This window comes from Saccostrea cucullata, unplaced genomic scaffold (assembly GCF_032062105.1).
Source record: "Saccostrea cucullata isolate Sc308-1 unplaced genomic scaffold, CSIRO_AGI_Scuc_v1 ctg3798, whole genome shotgun sequence".
NCBI classification, from domain to species: Eukaryota; Metazoa; Mollusca; class Bivalvia; order Ostreida; family Ostreidae; genus Saccostrea; species Saccostrea cuccullata.
This window is the reverse complement of record NW_026923489.1, coordinates 21970-47500: the sequence shown is the minus strand read 5'-3', so window position 1 is coordinate 47500 and position 25531 is coordinate 21970. Positions and strand designations below refer to the sequence as shown.

At 32.9% G+C, this 25531-nt stretch overlaps 1 protein-coding gene across 1 annotated transcript; it reads left to right on the top strand.

Moving 5' to 3' along the window:
• Positions 1-6060: 6060 nt before the first annotated feature.
• Positions 6061-11013, top strand: LOC134264133 (transient receptor potential cation channel subfamily V member 5-like). The gene is made up of 14 exons (XM_062746428.1): positions 6061-6160; positions 6901-7019; positions 7237-7377; positions 7515-7759; positions 7849-7927; positions 8166-8339; positions 8521-8594; positions 8707-8892; positions 9162-9335; positions 9557-9712; positions 10001-10078; positions 10194-10377; positions 10628-10827; positions 10938-11013. Exons 1-14 carry the CDS (start codon positions 6061-6063, stop codon positions 11011-11013), a joined length of 1986 nt encoding a protein of 661 aa, XP_062602412.1.
• The last annotated feature ends 14518 nt before the right edge of the window (positions 11014-25531 follow it).

Genomic DNA, 25531 nt, shown 5'->3' with positions numbered 1-25531 from the left:
TTACATGCAAAAATTAACAAATTACGAGATTTTATGTTCTGTGTTGTATCGCCTCAAGGCGCACGAATGATAACGTCAAAGTGTTTAGCGCAGCGTTACGTTTCCTCTTTAGTTTCCCTTTATTCCTCCATAAACAGTCGAGGAGCCAATCTTGCACACACATGAATAGTAAGTTATTGACACTATTTTCACTATCATTCAAGTAAATAGACAATCTTACATCAAAAGTTTACAGTGACAACGTCTTTCACCATTATCACAGCTGTTTGTTCGTATGTTTTAATTGTTCTTCCCGAAGGGGACTCGATCAAAAATATGTCAGTTAGAAACAACAATTTCACGTATACTAAACATACTCGTGTTTTCTTCAATAAAACCCTGATTTATTTTTTGTTTTGTGCACCGAATATCTCTAACCTTTGTATATTCAAAAATAATAACATCTTTATTTTTATCTATATTTTATTAAAATAATGAATGATAAATAAACAATTGCTGAAAATTTCAGCTTAATGCGCCTATTATTTTTCGAGAAAAACGATTTTTCCACGATTTTACCGGACACTCCTCGTTTATATAAACACAATGATGTCACAAACTTGACTAGCGTTAATTTTTGTTAAGCTGCATGGTCTTTGCAGAGCAAGTGTTCCTACACGTACGAAAAGCCCGTGTCAATAAGTATCATTAGTTCATTTGCAGTAGTTTTCTTTAACAATCAAATTGTCTATTGAATAAATGATTTTCGCGGGTATCTTTAAGAAGCATACAAATCATTTCTCGAGAAATTTAGACATTTTAAAGAATTGGACGTATGAACAATTTCTAAAATGAGGTAGATTATTGACAAACAAGTTGAAGAAATAAGAATATCACCAGTCTCGTTTAATGTCATCATTTCGTAAAAAAAAAATGTTCTAAATGAATAAAATAACCAAGTTTTAACTCAATGCCAATTTGAAAATTTAATATTTTATATAATATAATGTTAATACCATGAGAATTGGGGCAACAAATTTAACCTGAGGCTATAAATAATTTAGAGTTCTTATCATTCAGATTTTGTAATATTCGATTAAAATTGGGGAAAAATATTAATATGACAGAGGAAATTCGGACTATAATAATTATAAATTTATGACCCAAACTCTAATAGTTTCTTTATTTGAAGCAACGCTGTTCCATTGCTAAAATATTTCATTATCTAAAGAGTTTTGTTGCTTGTAAATTTTGTGAATGAAGTAAAAATGGTCATAGTGTAAAAAATTGAGGTATTTCCCGAGAAATACCAAGGACCACTACCATGAAAAGTAGTTCATTGACCTAGTTATTTTAAATTGAAAATTAACACAAGAATCATACGTGTACAAAGTGCAATTGGTGGGTTTTCGTTCTTATCAGTGGAATTTTTAGTCATCTGAGTAAAGTTTACTTTTGTTGCCCCAGTTTTCCTTTACTTTATCGTTTCACTGGAGTTCGAAAAAGAGTAGGCTCAGTGGGGGCCGCCAGAGAAACCAAAAACTTTCAAAAACTGATTTAAATTAATGGTCCGCCAAAACATGGCTGAAAGACTGCCGATTTGGCGTTAAACAATATTTAATCAATCAATCAATCCTTTACATTAAATGGGGTCAATGATCAAGTTATTGAGATATGTTGTCTGGAATGGTTTTTGTTCATATTTTTAATTTCTTTATTTCATAGTGTTCTAATTATTTGAAACAATTTTTAGAGCTATAACACATATGATTTTTGCAAAATGATATTTATAAATACATGTAACCTTTACATTGTGATTAATATTGCAAAAAAAATAAGAAAAAATTGACAAAAATGAATAATTACAACTTTAGTCCGAACTTCCTCTGCATTACCAAACATTGACTTTTGTTTCTGTTTATTTTATTTGAATAATAAAATATTGAATTTCTAAATTGATATTGAGTAAAAAAAACGGGTTATTTTATTCATTTAGAACTATTTTTAATTTAACATATAATATTTTATAAAATTTCCCTTCTGTTTTCTGAAACCTGAGTAAACGTCATCCTTAATCGAGACTGCTGATATTCTTGTTTCATCCACTAATGTGTCAATAATATACAATTATTGCTGGCTTTTGAGGTCAATACAATGATTTAGCCATCTGAGGAGTACAATATTCACCGAGCCCGAAGGGCGAGGTGAATATTGTACTTCGAAGATGGCTAAATCATTGTATTGACCGAAAAAACAGCAATAATTGTTTTATTATATGATTCACTGATAAAATGATACAGCTCGATCATTACTTGTTTGCATTTTATTAAGTCTTAGCAAATACAAGAGAGTAGCAGAATTAAAAAGTTAATAAACCTTACCAGTCGTATCAATTTGAAATAATTTTGATAAATCAATTTTAGTTGCCATGAAAGAAATATATAATGTCAGTCTTTTGTATAGGATAGATTTTGAAAGGAAGGAGTATTATCAGGGAAAATTGACTGCCAAAAAATAAAAAAAAAAATTGTTGTTCAGTAAAAGTTTTGGAGGGGTGGGGGGTCCCTGCATCCCCTCTTACCACCCTCACCTGAAATATATATTCGCTTATGTTTTGTTCACATGAAAATAAAAATCATAGTCGTTTAAACAGCTTTTTAAAACAATTTGTATCAATTTGGAATTTCCGGAACTATTTTTAGATCAATGTAGAGGAAATAAATCCTTGTATTGACCTGGAACGTCACGTGCAGGTCAATACAACGTAATATTTTTCTAACATAGTTGGATATCAGCCAATCAGAGAGATGGAAATTATTCAATCATATAATAATATACTTTGTCTTAAAAACTTTTCATACGTAGAGCATGCTCTTGCGTATCGATTCAAATGAGATATATAAACTCCGTATGCAGGTGATGAAGGTATATTGCTGCAAAAGTGAGGGAAGAGGATGATTGTGACAAAACAAAATCAATGTATTTTTACAACATACTCAATATAGTTTCACCCTAATACCAAAACCTTTGATCTAGGGCCCTTGAAATTCACAGTAACTGTTTCTAAAAGTTCCTCAAATGACCTTAAAATTAAACAAACTGAAGAAATAAAAAGCATTTTTAAAACATTTCCGTAATCGTGTTTGCTTTTAGATTCTAGTAAGAGACATTTTCTCCACATTTGACGTTCTATGAATACATGCAGAAGATGCAGAATGATAACTTCAAAGCATTGACTTGATCATCTGAACCTGGAACCTCCAACAAGGCGAGATTCAGTATTTTGTTGTCCAAATTATATGCATTTTACGCCAGGTATGAGATTTTCTACTTTTCACAATGATGAAAAATATTTATTTATGACACAGTCATGTTTCAAGAAAATAAATATCCGCATTGATGAAATGCAATATCCATGTAACATCCTTGTTCAATATAAAAAGGTTTCTTATGACTCTGCCAACACATGATGAAACACACATGTATGGAGATAACAAACAGTATTCAACATCAAAACTCCATAAAACCATAAAAAGAAACCGGAACAGACAAACACGGACCTCCAAAACATTAGAAGTGGGATCAGGTGCCATGAAATAAAGACGAGCAGAAAGAATAAACAGGTAGGCTATATTAAACATTAACATAAAATTCGATTGCCACTTTTCCTAAGTATTAAGAATAGAATTAAAATTTGTGAAAGTGCAAGGATGAGTCAATCAAACCCGCCAAAAAATTTGAAGTTTTAATAACTTTTAGATGAAATAAGATTTTTAATCAATTTTTGTGTGAGATGCTATTAAAACATATATAATTCTTGATATTATACAGAAAATATTAACTTCAAATCTGTGTCCAAGTACCTTTAAGTGTTTCACAAAAGTTCTGCATCGGAAAGTCTATTCTTTAGTAAGCTTTGTATGTATTTTAAAATAAATGTTGTTCGATTCAATTCGTCATAATCTATTTAATTTTCAACCTGCCACGCATAGCAATCATGATATCCAGAATGAAACTAACATGTTAACGTAATAAGCAATGATGAAATGTTTTTAGTAGTCAAATTAAATCTGGCCTCACTTGATATATATACACTGTCTAGCTAGTATTCAGTTGTCCATTCGCAAGAACAGGAGCACTTTGTATTAGGTAGATATGGATTTTTGGAAATAAGATAATGTAATTTTTCAAACTAAAGCAGACCTATTATATAGAAGTTCATGTTACAGGAATGTTACAGGAATTTCAACAGCCTCGTTTAAAGTCAGCAAATTCGTAAATTCTATGGTGGTAATATTGACCTTATTAGCAAATACAACCTACATGTATTATAGGGTCGTTCTTTCGCTAACATGGTTCAAACCAATTAATCCTTTCTTTTGTGCTAAATAAACTAAGGAGTGCTGCTCAATACATTGGGTTTACGGTGGGTATGTCCGGCAAACAGGTGAAGTTAATATTGGTTAAAATATCTTTGTCAAACTTATAAAGGCGGCAAAGAAATATATGTTTTATAAAAGAACTCAAACAATTAAACCTATTGTTAACAAAAAAGTAAGAATTCAAGAATAAAGGATGTTCATTTTGAAAAGATTTATTTAATTTCCTTCTAAAATGAAGAGAATATGAGCCGTTGCATTGTTGCATCGCCGTGGAAACAAAATATGCATACGATTAAATTTCCGTAATTTAAGGGGGCCGACTGGAGATTCATTGTATGGAAACTACACTAGAAAAACTCTTATTTTTATACCGTATATAACTTACTTTGACTTCAGTATACAAGTTTGGGGAAAATCTACCGCCCAGGTATTTTTAACAGACTGTCTCAAAATACAGGTACATTTACATGTACATTTATAGGATGGGAAAGAGTCGATTTTTCGCACTTTAAAGCAAATTATTACAAATACTACAATAGATATTTTGCTCAAACTTTAATATATGATAATCGAGTAATACTATATTGTATATTATATGTATATGTAAGAACCACAAAATTCGACCGCCTTATTTTCAGAGAGGGCGTCTCAAAATGCCAAAAAATAACGAATTTCCTTGTTTTTATAGAGTACTACTGACAAAATATGACGCATACAAAGGATTTATACAAAAATGATAAATATGTTTGAAAGATAACCAAATTTCTATGGTTTTAATTTCAAGATCATATATATATTACTATTTCTTGAATAACATTTTTATGACCCCTTCTTTAAGAGTGTCATGTTATCTAACGTCAAAACCACACGAAAATATACCTATCAGTGAAAAAATCGTTTCAAAATCAGTTATGGAACATTGTAATAAGATTTTTCAACCCATGTTTTTTAAAAATTTTTTATTACTTTTATTAATTCATTGAAGGAAGTTGCTTTAAAACAGGAAATACAAAAAATCCTACGGCTAAGATTAAAATTTCATCTCTTTGTTGTATTTTTGGCTGAAAAGGTATTTTTATCTTTAAATTTTATTACAATTTAATCATAAAATATTAATATAATGAAATAGAAAAATTAGATTTTGCAGTTTAGATGTTTGTTGTAGAAGGGGGATACAAGTCTTTGTAGCAAGTTCTATACTCTTTGTGGAAGGCGCCAATGATTTATATTCATATGCAAAGTGGAAATGTGTGATCTAAAAGACAAATAATCTCAATTTTTCCTAAGGAAAGTAGTTTGGAAATAATTTATATTAGAATGTTAAGTCCTTCTTCGACAAATGGTGTCGTATTTCGCATAACGAGCAAATATACTCGAAAGGGACGTTCAACAAACTGTGTCATAAGGTACGATAAAGAACTCTGACCGCTGCGCCTTGCAGAGTCAAAGTCAAACTGCTATACCATACACAAATTAAAAATATGTGCCTTTTGACATACAAAAAAATATACAGCAGTCCTTTTTTAAAGAGGTGCCGAGTATATATATCTAAATTTGAAGCCCTTCCTCTGTATAGGGTGACATCTCTGTATGAGTGAAAAATTCTCAAACTGGGACGTTAAACAATATATAATCAATCAATTAATCATCTAAATGTTTTAAGACACATTAAAACAGTTTCGGTCTAAATTTCAGAAGCATGAGTTACAAATATCTGCGTCAGAGGCTGTCATACAGTGATAACCAACGGCCTCGATCTGATCATCTGCCCCTCAGAAAGTTACATAGAAAATGTCCAGGTACTGTGTAATTAAACACTTAGTTTTCATTGAATGTTGCAATTGTAATATACATGTATGCCATTAGCGAAATATATTTCAAATATATTTCTCTCAGTTATGTCTTAGGTATTGAATCACTATTTAAAGCTGAACATGATTTGTAAAAGGACTTTGTCTGCCATATTTCTTAATATACTCGTTATATCTGAGGGCCTCTTTACTATATAAGCCGCTCATTTGTTTATTCACTGTTGTCCCCTGTGTAAAAAGACGGTCATATGATACATAGCGTAGGAAAAAAAACCAAGCAAATAATAATTATGTACTTCTTCCACGAAAAGAGAGAAAGAAACCAAAGAAACCTACAACAGTTGTAGTTTAAAAACAAATAGAAATTCACGTAACTACAATAAAATCAATTAACAAAGGCATGGTAAAACACGCAGCACAACGCTGATACCAGTGGCAATACTCAGTCAAGTGTTACGAATACGAAGAGTATATTCCGGTGCTGATATTGTATTATAGTATAATCGCATATGGCGTATGCTTATTTACGAGTTGTGTTCAGCTTATATAATCAGCATGACTATGGATGTAAAACTTAAAGTAACAATTTGACAACGTTTATGCAATTGCATTTGAAATAACTGGAATAACAAATATTAGTTTGAGTATGAAGTACGATATAGATAAAAATGAATGCTGCTTAAATATATATTTTTTGTAATTTTATTTATATTGGTAATAACTTGCAGAGTCACAGAGGGATGAAAATTTTCCGAGGCTTTCCAGAGCGCAAAATTCCACCGAGTTCTTGAACGCTAATTTTTCGGATGATGACAGTGACGACAATAGCGACTCTTTTCAGAAAGAGGTAAAATAACTTAATACTGATTCATGTTCTAATTCCACGATGTTGAACAATTGTCATGTACTCGGCACTCGGGGTCATTAAGCAGTGAGGGATCTTTTTTATGCCAGTGAGGGATCTTTTTATTGCCAGCACTTGCTGCGAAATTGGACCTCGGTTTTTTCGGTCTCATCCGAAAGATACACTTTATATAAATTTTATTGCATTTGTTTTGTTTAAGGTGGCGGAAAGAACAAAGATTTATTTAGTCGTAAAACAAGAAGCAGAGATCGAGGTCACTCTTGATAGAATTATCAAGAAGAAAGGCAGTATTGACCAGGCATTACTGTACATAGTATCAGAATTAGACCCAGAAAATAAAGTAAATAATTTCTTTAGAACTTTCTACTTATCTTTTTTTATATAAAAAATTCAAATTTAGTAACAGCTTAAGAAAAAAACCTCTTTTTTCTTATTTCATACCCAAAGAACGATTCCAAAAAGTACCTTTTATTTCAGGTACAAATGCTAATGAATAGCTTACTACACCGTGGTGCTAACACCTCTGCTAGCAACGAGGATTTGTGGACACCATTACATTATGCTGTCAAGAAAAACTATAAAGGTGTCTGTTCTAAACTATTGGAGCACGAGGCCTGGCCAGATGCCCGTGATAAAAAGGGGGTAATGCCCTATACCCTTGCCTTCGATGCCGGAAATGACGACATTGCCGCCATGCTCATTACATACATGAGCAATGAATTGTGGGTAACAAATGCTCCCTCTATTGACTTCGTTTCTTAGGAGAATTTTTTGAACGTATCCTGTCAATATCGGTATAATTTCATTTCAGTGTCCGTAAAATATATACCAGTAACGGGAATGAGTCTGCAGAATTTAGTTTTCATACTCTCCTGAACAAAAATATGGAGGTATCAGCAATTTAACAATGGCATTAAGCAAAGTATTTTGGAAAAAAAAAAAAAAACTTTAGCAAATGTTGCTTTTATACTATTATTGACAAACAAAATACAGTTGAATCTTGATAACACTCAAATGTAAAATAGAAGTCATATCATTACCAGAGAAATATAAATTAAAATTCATTTATACGTGTATATTATGAAATCAAAAAATTAATTATAATAATAATGGTTTGCCCCAATTTAGAACACAGTCATGGCCATTTTGGATTGCATGATAGACCCAGTCAGTCCTAGTGGTGATGTATGTGTGTATTACAATGTCCTAGAGGCAGATGAGAATGGACGAGTTCCGAAGGATTCAAATTTCAATCCTCGTTCAAAATCTGGTCTTCAAATCATAGCAAAGAGTGGGAATAAAGCAAGTGTTTCAAATTTACGAAATTAATTTTCACATACCAAATAAATCAATGCCATTAGATCTTTCATTTTTTCTTCTTTCTTGCAACATATTTCAACCAATACTATTAAATAATTTCTTATGTATTAAATATACCTTCCTTTTCTCTTTCTTTTGAAACAAAACTCTTTTCTATTTTAAGACTATAGTGTACCATGATGTTGTTCGTTTACTCATACGAAGGAAGTGGAAAGAATATGCTAGACTCCGATTTTTGTAAGGTGTATTGCGATACTAAATAATACTTTGCTAAAATAGATTAGAGAACATGTAGTTGTGCACTTATTTAAAAGTATAACCAAACGTCATCTTTTCATTTTAATTGCAGAATTAACTCGATGTTCTACGTATTTTCCCTAGTAACCATTACATTTTCCGCCATTGTTGCCAGTTCTGCACCTGATCCATCAGTTTATGACCTTTCACCTCTACAAATTGCGCGCGCAGTCTGTGAAGTATGGTCGCTTGGAATGGCCATTCTTACTCTTTTCTCGGAATTGAATCAACTCCGGAAGTATGTATGATTAAATGTCACTGTACATTCTCATTGAATTTATTTTCACAGCAAGTAAAAGGAAAAGTAAAACAGAGATCTTGACAAATGTGTTTTTAAATGAATTTACTGTATGCATAAACTTTTTAATGAAAGAATCATCCATATGTAATAATAGTCATAATTCTAATTTTAAATGTGGCTGTTAGAAAGCTATTTTAACAATAAATCTCCAACAAAGATACATACATTTTGCACAATTCAAGAATTCAATAACTTTCCTTATTCAGACATCGTTTGGAATATTGGCAGGACGCTTTTAACTATATCGATCTTTCCTCGTCCATTTTGATAATTCTGATATTACCACTACGATTCACCCAAATGTCAGAGCAATGGTTCGTGTTCTCAGCTGCCTATCTTCTGTGGACTATGAGAATTTTTAAATATGCTGCTGTTTTTAGGTAAGCATACTATATGAGCTGAATTTTTCCTCTGGGCTTCTTTTCAAATGTTAAAATATGTGAGTGTGTAGATCTATGGAATAGATTTATTTCCACTATGAATGTAAACGAACATACAGTTTTAGTGAATAAATTTGTATATATACAGGGCCAATGAATAGTTATTTATGTGAACCTATACACTTTTTACATGATGTCATTCTTAACGTGTTTTTCTTCAGACAAACGGGAGCATATGTCCAGATTTTATGGAGAATTCTTATTCACGATATTTTCCAATTCACCACATTCTTCCTCTTCATTCTGTTGGCCTTCAGTGGTTGTCTTCTGTTGTCTCTTCGAGGGGAAGGGTCATTAAAACAGTTTCATGAGAGCAGGTAACACATACAACCTAAAACATGATGGTCAATTATTAGATGTTTTCTTCTAGAAAAAGCTTCGTTAAAAGACATCAGGCATTATTCTTTAATAAAAGAACATAAAAGAGCTTCAGAATTAAAATAAATACTTTTAATATAGAAACCGTCCTTCTATCTGGAAAACCTCCTTCTATCTGGAAAAAGCATGTCAGATAATGTTGTAGATTCCGACTTCTTATTCCTTGTCTCCTTGTATTGGAAACATTCAACTTTGTTAATGTAATATTGTTTTAAATATGTTTTCAGTTCCTTTTGGGATATTCTATTTCTTGGTGGTAGGATCCTGATAGAGTCTGAGCGTATTGTAGAATATACAGAACTCCAGTAAGGTTTAAATACAAAGGTGTTTGTATTTCTATAGAAAAGTATATGAATAAGTATATGAATGCAGAATGTGTGATCTACCTCTTAATAAGCTTTATATTTGATTCGTCTGTAGGACTACGAGTCTTATCATTATGGCAGTATTTTTGTTTACAATCTGCGTCCTTCTACTGAACATTCTGATAGCTCAGCTCAGTGACACTTACCAAAATGTCCAACAGGACGCTCAGAGGGGGTTAGAGGTCAACCGAGCCTGGATTGTAGCCAGGGTCGAACTAAATAGTCTTCTGTTTGGAAAGGTAGGAAAACTGCTTCACATATTTTCAAATATGAAAATTAAATTTTTGATATTCAAATGAAGACATTAAGAAATACTGCCTGTCATTTTGGAATACTATGAAATACTATATATGTTTCAAGATAAAGAGTCACGAATTTTGATTTTTCAAATTACACTTGTACATAAAATGTAAAATTATTCAGTAGTTTAGAAATCCCTCTCCTGTCTACTCATCTAAATAATATTCGAAAAAAATATATATATTTTAGGGTCATCGAATATCACACTACAAAGAAAGTGAAAACATTGATGATATTAAAGATGTGTTAGAAAAATGGGAAAGTCCTCCATTGAACGAAATCAACAAGTGTATTCAACATATATCGGATGATCTCGATTCTCACAAAATGAATCTTTTGACGATTAAGAAAACAGTGGCAAGACAAGAAGTGACCTTGTCTACAATCCAGTTAGTTGATTTCTAGTCTCTTTTTCTTTTAATTTCTAAAACAAATATAAAAGGAAACAATTACTCATAGAAAAATATTCTTTTTTATATTATTCAAATTTCCATTTTAGAATCAGTCTGGATAAACTTTTAGAACTGGAGAAAAGGAGACAAAGACAAACCTTGAGACGTTCAATAACTGTATAAAATACGTACCCATACGGAAAAAAAGGGCAAACAAACTACTATAACAAATTACTAACAAACCACTATGGTTTGAAAGTAGTTTAATAGTATAGCAAATCACATGCAAATGAGCTAACAAACTATACTCTAACAAACTACTATCAAACCACTCTTAACAAACTACTATCAAACCACTCTAACAAACTACTATCAAACCACTCTTACAAACTACTATCAAACTATTCTAACAAACTACTATCAAACCACTCTAACAAACTACTATCAAACCACTCTAACAAACTACTATCAAACTATTCTAACAAACTACTATCAAACCACTCTAACAAACTACTATCAAACTATTCTAACAAACTACTATCAAACCACTCTAACAAACTACTATCAAACCACTCTATCAAACCACTCTTACAAACTACTATCAAACTATTCTAACAAACTACTATCAAACCACTCTAACAAACTACTATCAAACCACTCTAACAAACTACTATCAAACCACTCTAACAAACTACTATCAAACCACTCTAACAAACTACTATCAAACCACTCTAACAAACTACTATCAAACCACTCTAACAAACTACTAACAAATCACTCGGTAACAAATCCATCAGCAAAACACTAGATTTGAATTTTCCTTTACAAATCCACAAGTCTTTGAAAACACCTAAAACAATCACATTTTGAAATATTCAACAAGTCTTGTTTTAGAGTATCTAAATTCCAGGATTCACAAGTTTAGCCAATGCAAGTGCAACATTCCAACATGTTCCCTTTTGTTTAGGAGATGCAATTCCAAGTCAATGTCCATGTATATACTTATCACATATTCTCCTTCATGTTGTGTACATCTTCATAGTATTTTTCACAAAAAAAATGTTCTTCAAGCTGACAATTAAATATTCCCTGCTTCATCTGGCATGGAAAATGCTGCAATATTTTCTTTTTTCTGGCCTCATTGCATCTTTGAAAGACATCTTTTTTGTCTTATTTTCAAGTATTATAACTTCCCATAATTCAATGCATAACTGATCTAAACTAGTATAGGAATTATAGGTCAATCTGAAAATAAAGAAAAACCCAAAGCTAGTAAAAAGCATTATATGCATCCACATTCTCAAAAGGTTTAATTACTTCATGACATGCATTAAATACCTCTTCTGTTTCCAGATCCATCTTTTAATAATGTTAATTGCTGCTTTTTCCAGTCAGGGATCTTACAGAATGATACTAACAATTTGAATGTCCCTTCACCAGTTCCTTTGTTTCTGACCTGCTTGGTGGTTTGAAAATTGGCGCAAATAGCTAACACCGGATGTAAAGAGATAAGCTGTTCTTGGAAACTTCAACAATTCTAGATAATTCAACCCTAAACACGTCTGTAAAGTAATTTCCCATGTGGTTAGATGCAAATGCTATACTAATAAAACACTGTTGCAAGATACCAAGTCTAACAAACTATAAAGAAATCACAATCACCAGAAATGAAAGACTAACAAACCACTGCAGCTATTTTTAGAAAAAGTGGTTTGATAGTGGTTCATTAAATGCTTTACTATCAAACTACTTTAACAAACCACAAAAATGTAGTTTGTTGCTAGTTTGTTGATGGTTTAATAGTAGTTTGTTAAAAATCTTTTCCGTTTGGGTATGCAAATAAAAAACACCCAGATTATTTATTGTCTGACGTCACGGCGTCAGACAGTACTAGATTTAACCAGGGCTTATTTATGCAGTCGTTCCACGAAATTGTTTAGATAGTTCGATGGTGGAAATTTCGATACATGCATAATCTCCAAAGACGCATGTAGTTCGTCCCAGGAGGAAATGAGCTTTTATTTACATTACTGAATGATCTTGTCTTTAGTATAATCCGTGCTTTCATCTTTGAACATGTCCGCTTCAGTTCTCTATAAAAATGCCTCATTATATAAATCTTTTGTGTTGTGTATCAAAGATTAAGTCATTTTACATGTTATGATTGAATAATTGATTGCTTATTTTCAGTAATATTATACCTTGACATTGAATTACTAGTACCTAAACATCAGGCACGTGGTCGATGACAAATATTTTTCTTAGTTGCCCTGCTCCAAGTATTGTAAAAACTGATAATATGGTGCCTGAGAAAAATGCAGTGAAAACAGAAAAAATGTCTTATTCAAGTTCGCTTTTAATTCTTTATTGTGTAAATAGATTTGTATGTTGCTGAAGTTTTATACTTCACTCCTATCCAACGGTTATATTTTGGACCATATTACATTGTAAATTAGTTTGCATCTTCTTGTTTCTTTTCCCAGATGCTTCAGTTCAGAATTTCATAAATCAATTACGTAACAGTGTTAAGTAGAGAATCACTGTACATCAAATGGTTTGAGAAGCAATGAAAGCTTTCAAGAACAGCAGGGGAATGGTCAGCATGTGTAACGCTTTGCCAAGATTGTTATCGCCAGGGTTAGGGTTATGCCTAGGTCACATTTAAGCCGATGGTCGGGCGACTACATTTTTTGGGTCTTGTCGGCTGAAAGATCAGGATGGCCGACACAGTATCGGGCGACACTGAGCAGTCACATTATTTCCTAGGGACACCGATGACTTGGATAAAGAGAACATAAAAAAATCTTTTTGCTTTAGAAATCAGGAATATTTTTTCATAGATCTATATTAAGATAGGTGACGTGAGTAATGTTTGCAAGGCAAAGTGGCAGAATATTATGAAATTGTGACTCAATGTTGAAAATGTGTGCAAAATTTGTATGGAATTGCATAAAAACGACAAATGGTGCATATCTAAGCAGCAAGGAATACTTAAGATTTCTTGTTATCTTACGGATTAATTAGTTATGTCATTTCCGTTCAAAAAATTTATATCAATCCATGCATCAAAATTTTGTCTGTGTTATGTATCCTTAATAGGTTAAATATTCACAAGTCGGCCAATCGTCGCCCGATCATCGAGCTCTGAGCTACAGTTTGATTTGAACCGTCGGCCGATATTTTCAACACCCTTATTGTCCAACGACGCAGTGGCGGATTTAAGGGGGGGCGCACCCGGCGCGCGCCCCCCCTAAAATTGTCAAAGTTAGCGTAAATCTAATATGTCTACTTGGTAGACCTCATTTTCACCCTTCAAAATCTCTAGAATCCAGGAGCTTCCGGGGGCTTCGCCCCCTGGGCCCCCACCAGGGCTTTGGTAGACCTCATTTTAACCCTTCAAAATCTCTAGAATCCAGGAGCTTCCGCCCCCTGAGCCCCCACCAGGGCTTTGGTAGACCTCATTTTAACCCTTCAAAATCTCTAGAATCCAGGAGCTTCCGGGGGCTTCGCCCCCTGGGCCCCCACCAGGGCTTTGCCCTGGACCCACTGGGGGCCTCAAGGCGGCCCCCAGACCCCTTGCCTATCTTGGCGCCCCCCCTAACTCCAAATCCTGGATCCGCGCCTGCGACGGACGACCGAATTAATAAACTGACCGCCGATAATCGGACGATGATCGAAGGTTGGTCGACGGATAACTTCAATTGAAGGAATCGGCCACCGACGCATAAAAAATTATAACTTGGACCGATGGTCGGCCGACAAAAAAAGAGGCCAAAATCGGCCAAGAAAACGGCCGATGAACTGACGACTGTCACCCGAAGAATCCCATTTTTGCTTCAAAACCCGTCGGCGCGGTTGGTCGTTTTTGGAAATGTGACTGTGGTTTTAGGGTTATACGCGCCTATTAAGTGATCAAAGATCTTCCCATTGATTTCATCATTTACAACCTTCATTTTATTCTGTTTGTTGAATAAAAAATCAGTTAGGTCATTTAACATATAAAACATTACTTGAAAAATGCTGACCCGGGATCTTGAAACATCTTAAGCCTAAGTCGAACAAAATCTTTATTATAACCCCCGCTTGAAAAGTGGGAGGGTATATAGTAATCGGTATGTCCGTCCGTCTGTTACGCTTTGGGGTACCCCATCTCTTTTCCGCAACTCCTTTTAATACCACTGAAGGAAATTTAATGAAACTTTCACAGAATCTTTATTACATATTGCCATTGCGCACCCCCTATTTTACTTTTTGATCTGACATATATTTTGGATTTTCCATAGCAAAATATTGTTACTGCCATTATATTCATATGGGAGGAGGGCGTATTATTAAGGTCTTCCGTCTTCACGGAAGACCTTATAGTGATTCTATTGTTTCTTATTATTATTATTTTTCTTATTTTTTTGACTTTCTAATTTTGTGCACGCTATTTCTCGAATACTACTGGATGGAATTACGTGAAATTTTCAGGACAGATGTGTCGTAACATGAATTTATTATATCCGAGAGAAAATTTGGAAACTCACTTCCGGTGCCAAGTTACGGACAATTTCCTGAAATTAAAATGACATTTTGTCCGCGATTAAACTCAAAAACGGTAAAAGATATCAACATGAAACTTTCAAGGATTATAGATCGTGATATATACCATCCAGGACGCGACACTTCGTTCGTTGTTGGTACTTCCTGTCGTTAGGAGAAGCGAATTGAAAAAAATCGCATTTTCTAACTTTTTTGTTTTTCAATATTTTTTTATTAAATTTTGGAATGATAATAGAGACTCTTTAATTAATGCTTACTATGTAAGTTGTTTGGATATTGGTTTGTCTCAACTCTAGATATTAACATTTGAAAATCTGAAGCGGGACCAAGATGGCGGCTGTCTCTGTCAACTCCGCCATTTCGCGAGTAGGGGTTTATGGAGGCAGCTGAGCGTTTGATTAAACGATTCTGACATAAGGATACCTGAAATGTAAAAAACTACTTGGACTCTCACGTAGTAGTGAAATGGTTGGAGGAGTTACCTCCCGTTACTTGTTTATATTATAATAGATAGTCAAGGTAAATATTGTAATTAATTGGTCAATTGACCAAAGAATTATACAAGTATTATTGATAAATGATGTTCTGTTAGAAAATAATAATAGTATTGCCAAAAGAAAGGCAGTCTGTAGTATTTTATCAATATGATATCTGATAACTTATTATCATTGATTAAATTGAGGTACAAGGGAGCAGTATAGCCAATTGGCTTGTGTCTTCACTTTGGTACAGAATCCAATTAGTGTATCGATCATATCGAATTGTGCAAAGTTGCCGTAGTCAGTGACTAGATAAAACATAGCTGTGTGACGTTAGCTATAGGTTTGTCATTAGGACAGAGAAGCTCTTACAAAGTTAAATACTGTGTAAGTATATTGTATCTACTTGGCTAGAGTTATATAGGCAACTTGGTAAGCAGTAAGACACCAGGCAGGTGTTAAAGGCTAAATCAAGAGGCACCAGGCAGGTGGCTGTTGACTTATATAGTCAGTTGTATGGTGAGGCAATTGTCATATGGCATCAGGCAGGTGCCGGTATTAACTGAAGAAATATAAGTGTACAAAGCACTTAGGTCATTTGATTTAAAGATACCAGGCAGGTGTCATATTATTATCTGTAAATATTGCATTCAATCATATCCGCAGTAAAACTCGGTAATCCCAGCACGGACCTACTGACCGCTCAGGTCCGACACGTTACAGTAGTAAGTTGCAATTGAGTGTCAATCTTAAAACTTAATTTCCGTTTCACTGCTTTAGTGTAACTGGGCTAGATACAATATGTAATGTGTATAATGTGTTACATATACTTTCTTAACGTCGAAATAAAATAAAGGCGCTAAGAATGTTTCATTTTTAAAATTTAATTGAAGCTATCATACCTATTTAATAGATCAGTCCAAAGAAAAGGCGCGAATATTTACTTGTTGCGTTTGGCGCGAAATTATGAATGCTTTTTATAATTCATAGACAGGTGAACTGTTGCAAAAGTATACACAAGTATGTTTAGAGCAGTACTCCCAATAGCTTAATGGTTAGCGCGTTGAGGATAAAAAAGTAAAAAAAAAAGAGCGCACTCACGTTGGCGACATGGGTTCAATCCTCCTTGTGACCAAAATTTTGAATCTCTTTTCAGCTCGATTTTACGTGGGTTTCTTTTCCTAAAACGGACGGAAGACCTCTCGTTGCTCGCAACGAGATCGTATCTAGTATTCTTACTATTTTCGTATTGGCCAAATTTCGGAAATGACCTTTGTCCGGTCCATTTCTCCAGAACAGCTTAAGATATGAACATTAACTGTGTCAGATATCATAGATCATGACTTGAAGATTTGTGCATTAACGTTTTTTCCGTCGTCAATACTTCCGGTCGTCACAGAAAAGGGAATTAAAACTCGATTTTGAACATTTCTTTGTCTTTCTTTCTTCTTTTTTCTATGATATTCATGGTGAAAGTTAAAGCCCCTTTTTGATGATTTTACGTATAAACAGTTTCTTGATTTGATTAAGAAGGAATTAAATATCTTTGAATATCTGAGAACTTTCGCAAACGTAGGTTCAACGTTTCCTTAAACACTAAAAAATATTCATTTCATTTTCTCATAAATAGACTTCGCAAGGGGAAAACCCATTGTGCAATACACAAGTGTGCAGGTAAAGTCTGTGACGCGATGGCGAAAGGACCTGTAGAAAAACTTCCCTGGTTCAATTGAGACGAGATTTTAGTAAATAAAGTGTGTATATTGAATATATTATATGTGTTCATCTTATCCCCCGCCCCCCATTTCTTTTTTTGTGAACTGTAAAAGACCTATCCCCACCTTTCTCACATATTGAAATGAATGCCAATTCGGCTTTAATTTTTACATTCTACATAAACTGACCTTGACATTTACATAACAAGACACTCTTCTTAAAGTAAAGAAAATGATAAGGCTTAATTCTTTCTAGAAAATAATGGTAATTTACAAGTCTATAATCAAGAACCAACCCCCCCCCCTTCCCGGAAGCGCGCAGACAGGTAGACTTCGCAGATATAACATCTGGAACGTACAAGTAACGTTTTAAAAGTTTCATTCATAAAAATCAGTTCCCCTGATGTCATCTCATAACTTGCCATCATTCATTCTTCCTATGTTTTGTATGTAGAATTTATAATTATTTAATTTATTATTTTTTTTATCTTGAGAAAATAAAGATTTTCAGCTGCATTTATTAGCATTTCGCGTTTTCTTGTATATATCTATTACTTGCAAATGAAAAATGTCATTAAATAATACAGAAGAAATCAAACTTTATTTCCATCTTTTTTATTCATTCATAAATCCTTGGATCCGCTCCAATAGCTGCGCGATGCCCTCACCGCTACAGTAAACAAAACATTCATAACGCCGAAAATGTCCATGATTCCGCTGAACTAAGAAAGTTTACACATGGTTTATCATCTCATAAGAAACATCAGCCCTGTCCAATGCAGGAATGCTCGAGTTAAAGAGGAAAATTCAGGAATTATTTTGCATCAGCCATTTTCTGACGTGAACCTATGCGACAATTTGTAATTAAGGTCTTCCGTCTTCAGCAGAAGACCTTCTTGTTATTCTTAGGTTTCTTTTTCACTTTTATTAGGGTCTTCCGTCTCCAACGGAAGACCCTTCTATTATTCTATTGTTTCTTTTTCACTTTTATTTATTATTATTATTATTATTCTTTTTTTTTTCTTTACAATTTTTGTTCAGAAGATTTCTCGGAGATGGTTCGACCGATTTTCTTGAAAATTTCGGAGAAGATGTATCTTTATCTAAACCTTATACGTTTTTTTCATTTTTTTGAAATTCACTTCCGGTCGTGAGTTATCGCCCTTTGATCGAAATTTTGATGACCTCCATGTCTGTGATAGAACTCAAAAACGGCTAAAGCTAGAAAGCTGATTTTTTCAGGGATGATAGAGGACATGTTGCCATATTGCAACATACTCAGGAAATTTTCCGGAAGTGCCTAGTATGGAAGCTCGGTAGGGGTCAAAATTTAGGACACGAATCATGACTGATTTTTTGAGACATTTTGCATCATATCTTTTAAAGTATCATTATTTTGTCAAAACATAATGAACATAATTTGTGCAAAATGACAAGATCTTTAATATGATATTAAGAAAAAAGTGCTGACTCATCACAATAAGGGCCAATAGGGGCCAAAAGTCTTTTTTCGATAACTCTTTATCGGTCAATATTTTGTTAGACATTACAGAAGCAAAAATGTTAATCTCAACAATCTACAACTGCATATTATAATTTTTATGTCGTATGTTATATAATTAGGGGCCACAGGGGGCCAGGACGCTAAAACTTTGACGCTTTATATCTCAAAAGTGGGAAATATTTTGATAAGTAGTATTGAACAAAAGATGTTCAAAATAATGTTCTGAACAACATACAACCTTTAGTTTTTCGCTATACGTCCCCTTTAAGGAGTTGAAGGGTTGGCCCCTAAATATTTCTTTTTCAAATAACTCGAAAATGAAAGAGAATCTCTGAATAGCTGTTGAACAAAAAGTGTTGAAATTCCTGAGAGCTTTAAGAAAAGATCAAGAAAAAGGGGCTGGACACTCAAATTAGGGGCCAAGAGGGGCCAAAAGTCTTTAATCGATAACTCTTTAGCAGTTAATATTTTGTTAAACATTACTAAAGAAAGAATGTTTATCTCAACAATCTACAACTATTTATTATGATTTTAATGTCGTATGATACATAATTAGGGGCCACAAGGGGCCAGAATGCTAAATCTTTGACGCTTTATATCTCAAAAGTTTGAAATATTTTGATAAGTAATATAGAACAAAAGATGTTCAAAATAATGGTCTGAACAATTTGCAACCTTTAGTTTTTCGCTATACGTCCCCTTTAAGGAGTTGAAGAGGCGGCCCCTAAATATTTCTTTTGCAAATAACTCGAAAACGAAAGAGAATCTCTGAATAGATGTTGAACATAAAGTGTTGAAAATCCTGAGAGCTTTAAGATGAAATCAGAAAAAAAGGGCTGGACACTCAAATTAAGGGCTGAGAGGGGCCAAAAATCTTTAATCGATAACTCTTTAGCAGTCAAAATTTTGTTAAACATTACTGAAGCAATGATGTTTATCTCAACAATCTAAAACTATTTATTATTTTTTGAATGTCGTATGGTGCATAATAAGGGGCCACAAGGGGCCAGAATGCTAAATCTATGACGCTTTATATCTCAGAAGTTTGAAATATTTTTATAAGTAGTATTGAACAAAAGATGTTCAAAATAATGTTCTGAACAACATGCAACCTTTCATTTTTCGCTAAATGTCCCCATTAAGGAGTTGAAAGGTTCGCCCCTAAATATTTTTTTTTCAAATAACTCGAAAACGAAAGAGAATCTCTAAATAGTTGTTGAACAAAAAGTGTTCAAAATCATGAGGGCTTTAAGATGGTATGAAGAAAAAGGGCTGATCCCTAATATTAGGGGCCGCGAGGGACATAAGTAGAATTTTTAAGCCTTTATATTCTATGTCTGTTTACAGATTATGGAGGCAAAATCGTTCTTCTTCACAATCTTTATCATTATTTTAGAATGAAATTCTCAATCAAAATCTTATCTCATCTTATCAAAAATCGGACGGAAGACCCACTCGTTGCTCGCAACGAGATCGTATCTAGTTTAGTGAACTTATTGCTCACAGTACCTCTAGTTTTATAAGAAAATGTTGTAAAAGTCAAGCAGACCAGAAGGGTTAGGGTTAAGGTTAGGAATATTTTTACATTGTTTCACTAAGATGTTGTTATGTGCAAATGAAGAAATAAATTCCATAATTGATAAATATTTTATTGGCGATTAAAAATTTCACTTAAGTCTTAGTTTGTTTCATGATCCTGGAGCCTGGAGCTTCAATTTAAAGTTCTTTGTACATTATTGTATACAATATTGAATACGCATGGTGTCTTGAAGATATATATCGAAAGAAATTATATAACATAATTTATTATATCTTTCCGCTTATGAATTTAAGCAAACCACGTCACACAAGCTTTTTAGGAAAGCTACTACTTGTGTTATTTACTATATGATGAAACCACTTGTTTTCTGTCTGATATCGGTATTTCACTTGCAATTATTTGTGATTTCAATTCTGATTATTTCAATTAAAATGTTTCTGTTGGTTGCTTGCCTTTTTGTCCTTTCGATGGTATTTAGGGAATGCTCACTCCTCCATGACAATCCAGTGTGTCAGAGATCCGTACATGCTCTGTTTCTGATTTGTACTTTTTATTTCACTTATGAGCTTGAACACTTTTCGTTATCTCCATATTCCATTCTGTTGTCGAAACGAAACAGAAGAGATTTGTTACGATAACAATAAGAACAGGGTTTTTTCCTAATTTTTCCTGTCTTTTTATCAAACTTCAAATGAAGGAATTGAGTTTATAATAATGTTAAGATTTGTGTTTGTTTTGGGTTTATAATTATTTTAAATTGAATTTTGAATTTTTTTTACATTGCCAGAATGGACAACATGTTTTAAATGTGTTTGAACATATTTTATTGTATAAATACTATACAAATGGTTTGAACACAAGTTCTAACAACTTACTAGGTTCTCACCATACAACTGTCAATATATATACATAGGGAAAATAAGTGAAAAGGAATATTGATGTACAAACACGTTTGTTAAATTGAAACATACATTTGTTACATAATTATGATAAATATATAATTATATAGATATATAGAGTGTAAGTGTTAGGCAGTAATAATTAATTAAATCTATCTCTTATAAATTTATGAACTGGCTGAGAAATATATTTATTGATTTCTATATTTTGTGACACATCTCCACTCAGAAGTAAATGACAATCAATAATGTTCAATTTGATATTTGGTTTCGTAAGACACAGTTAATCTCTGAATAGCTTTTCTCTAGCATATTGGTACTTATTGCAGACAAAGAAAAAATGATATGGGTCTTCTGGTGTACCACATGAACAGTTAGGACTCTCGATAATGTTTCTTCTATAAAGATCATAATTTAAAATGCAATTGTGTCGTAGTTTAGTATGTATGATATTAAGTCGTCTATTACCATGGGAGAAATAAGAAGGGGTACTGCTGGTTTTTTTTATGTATGTTATTTTTAAAGCTGCTAAAAGATATGCTGTTTCTAGTGGTGATACTCAGACTATTCCATTGGTTTATTGTATCAGGAACAAAAGATTTCTTGAATATTTCAAGTCTACATCTAGGAATAGTGTAGTCCTCTTTATTGCGTGTATCGTACTTTGATTCATTACGTCTTGTTGCGGGAAAAATACTTTTTAAATAATCGGGTACTAAGTTGTGATGTACCTTGTACATACCCCTGCGAAATGATATTCATGATTTTAAGAACCTTTATGAGTTGTTCATAATTGTTCATGAATGGTTCTTAAAGGATTCTTAACAGGTTCATAAAAGTTGTTCATGAATAAAATTCATGAAAACATTCATAATTCATAGTTCATGAACAAATGATGAACAAATATGAATATTGTTAATTTTCAGTTTAAAGAAAAAAACTTAATAGTTCAAGGTAATGAATGTTCATGAATTTTCATGAAGACAAAAAATGTAAAAATAATTGTCACAAACCATCGCCAGAAAACACTCATTACTCCCATAATACAACTTTTGCATGCAGATGCAATTGTTGAACAAGACCCTGATTTAATTAATAACATGCTTTTGTTTTGATTTTGAAAGTATTGGATCAGAGACAAATAGGAGAACATAAGAGGTTAAAATCACTATTTTCTACTCTCCGAATCGGTAACTTAGATTCTTCAGGATAATAAAACTCTGTTATGTACTGTCTAGAAGGGAGATTGTAATTAAATTATGATCGTAATTTAAAGAACACTGCATCAATATTGACAGCATTTTTTTCTCATATTGAATTACTAATGTTTCTTCATCATTTAAAATGGCCAGCTATATTAATATTGTGCTTTAAATTATCTCATTTTTCACGACACAACTTTGTTCGACCGAATTTTCTCTATTAGTCAAACTTTTAACAAGTTGTAAGAAAATGAAACAGACTTACAGTCTAGGAAAAATTTCATAATCTTCGTAAAAACGTATCATAGATTTATTGACAGCTAAAAAATCATATCTCTTGTCCGTACTATTCTTGGGTCAAACGCTTTATATTTTGATGCAGTTATCAAGTCGCTCATTTTTCTGTACATCGTGTGTAAATGATACAGCACAGGCTGCATGGTTGTGAAGTATCTATGACATGATCAACATTCGTATTTTGTAGTCTATTCTCCTATACACGTTCATAGCTCAGGGTATTCTGTTTGAGGGCGAGTGGTTCCCAAGATTTATTTGTTTTCCTCTTGATATGGAGGCGGCCATACTTGAAAATACGAAACTGTGGCTCTACAGGTATAATGTAAAAAATCCAATTCAGTAAATGATATAACTTATATTAATTTTAAAAAAAATTAATTTCAGTGAAAAATCATTCAGATAGTGTTTGTTATTTTTTGTTTAACAACAATCTTGGCAATTCGAAACTATTTCTTAATTAGCTCTGCATGACACTTTTTAAAAGGCGCAAACTTTGAAACGCGCGAGACGTTGGAAAGTGAATCGGTAGAGTTGGAGGATTATTAGCGTATATCTAGTCATTCTTTGTCAACCTGTGAAGAAAATAACAGAATACGAAGAAGGAATATCCAGAGGATCAATTTACTTCATAACTGCAGATATTAATGGTGAGTTACAAAAAAATGGAGGCAATCGCTAAATCTGTGAGATATTTGTCAAGATGTTACTATTTGTAAGAGTTCAGTTATGTCTTTTTTAATGATAATTTTGTCAAACTTTGTTATGAGTAAGGATCCAACCAAATTACGTAACATTTAATAATTAAAGATTGAAAAATTCATCCTGTTCACCTATAACATCTTGAACATGGCGGGCAAGGGAAACTGGCTAAACTACCGCTCGGAATGCTTAAAAATATGGCAGTGCCTATGATGCAGAATTAAATGAAACAAATGTGAAAAAAAAATTAAGTCTTAAGTTTTCACATTTATGAGCATTTTCAGAAAATCTTTGTTCTTGTAGGGAAAAGAGAAGCAGTTCACAGATAATGTTGATGAGTTGAGATCAGAAGATTAAAAAAACTCTGGCTGCCAAAAAAAAAAAAAATCCAGGATCTTGAAGAAAAACAAAAGAAAGGAATGAAAATATGAATCGTAATCGATCAAAGTATCCAAGTGATGAAATTGTGAAAATTCCACAGGGAAAGCCAATAAGATTTTTTTATTTGACCACCTCTTCTCAAAATCCTTGAAAGCCCTTTTAGCTGATGCCCTAATTGCTGAACATACTTTTCTGCCAGACAGTGAGACTTGGATTAAAAATCATTCCATTTTAGGCATAATACATTTTGAAATACGCTGAATAAGGAATCCACACTCCTCTTGACCAAGTAAGGTTAAGGATTCTGCAAAGAGTCGCGTTTGAATTAAATTTTTCATAATTTTACTAGGAATGAACTACATAATTTATTTATTATCGATATCACTTATCAGAGTTGTTTACTTGAACAAAGATTTTGTTACAATACCATGATTGGAAAACAAAAATTCTGTGAAATCTTTCAAGATGCTTTAAAATATTTTCTTTCACAGTTTTTCATTTTGCATAATTTATTACATTTTTGTTTACAAAAAGCAAGAACATTCATGAACAGTTCATGAACATTCCTAAATAACTTTTACAAATTATTCATGAATAGTTCATGAAAATGCATTGAACCTATTAATATCATTCATGAAGTTTTCTTGAAAGTTCAAGAATATAATTCATGAAGTTTTCTTGAAAGTTCAAGAATTATTCTTGATCATTTTGCAGGCAATTAAAAAATCCAAGTTTGTTCATGAACAACAAATAATTCTTGAATATTCTTGAACTTGGTTTTCATGAATAAAATCCATGAAATCATGAGTGTCCAATTTTAACTTCATGGGATCTTCATGAACAATTCATGAGCTGATTCAAGAATATAATTCATGAACTTTTCTTAAAAGTTCAAGAATTATTCTTGATCATTTCGCAGGGGTAGTATTTAGTTTTGCTACTTTTCGCCTATCTGCAAGAGGTTCCCATCCTGTTTCTAAATATAATGCATCTCTTGAAGCGATAATTGGTAACCCTGTAATAATTCTTGCAGCATAAAGCTGCACCATTTCTAATCGTTCAATATCTTGTAAAGAACACCCGTCCCAAACTATAGAACAATATTCAAGTAGCGGTCTAATGAATGTTATGTACATTTTAGATAAAGTTTTTCTACCGATATTGTATTTCAGCTTTTTTAAAAGACCTAATCTTTGGTAAGCCTGTTTAACTATATTGTCTATATGATCAGACCAATTAAGATTTTGGCTCAAAAGTAAACCCAAATGCTTATGAGAGGTTATGTATTCTAGATTACATCGTTGAAATTGTAGTTTTGGGAGATAATAATTGGATTTTAATGTAAAGAATAATGCTTTCGTTTTAGATGGGTTAAATTTCATAAGCCATTTGGAAGACCACTTGTCCAGAATATCTAAATCATGATTTAAAGTATATTCA

Coding starts and splice junctions, on each gene's coding strand:
- LOC134264133 (XM_062746428.1), top strand. CDS start 6,061: ATGAGTTACAAATATCTGCGTCAGAGGCTGTCATACAGTGATAACCAA. Junction 7,020..7,236: donor GCGACTCTTTTCAGAAAGAG/GTAAAATAACTT, acceptor GTTTTGTTTAAG/GTGGCGGAAAGAACAAAGAT. Junction 10,828..10,937: donor GTGACCTTGTCTACAATCCA/GTTAGTTGATTT, acceptor TTTCCATTTTAG/AATCAGTCTGGATAAACTTT.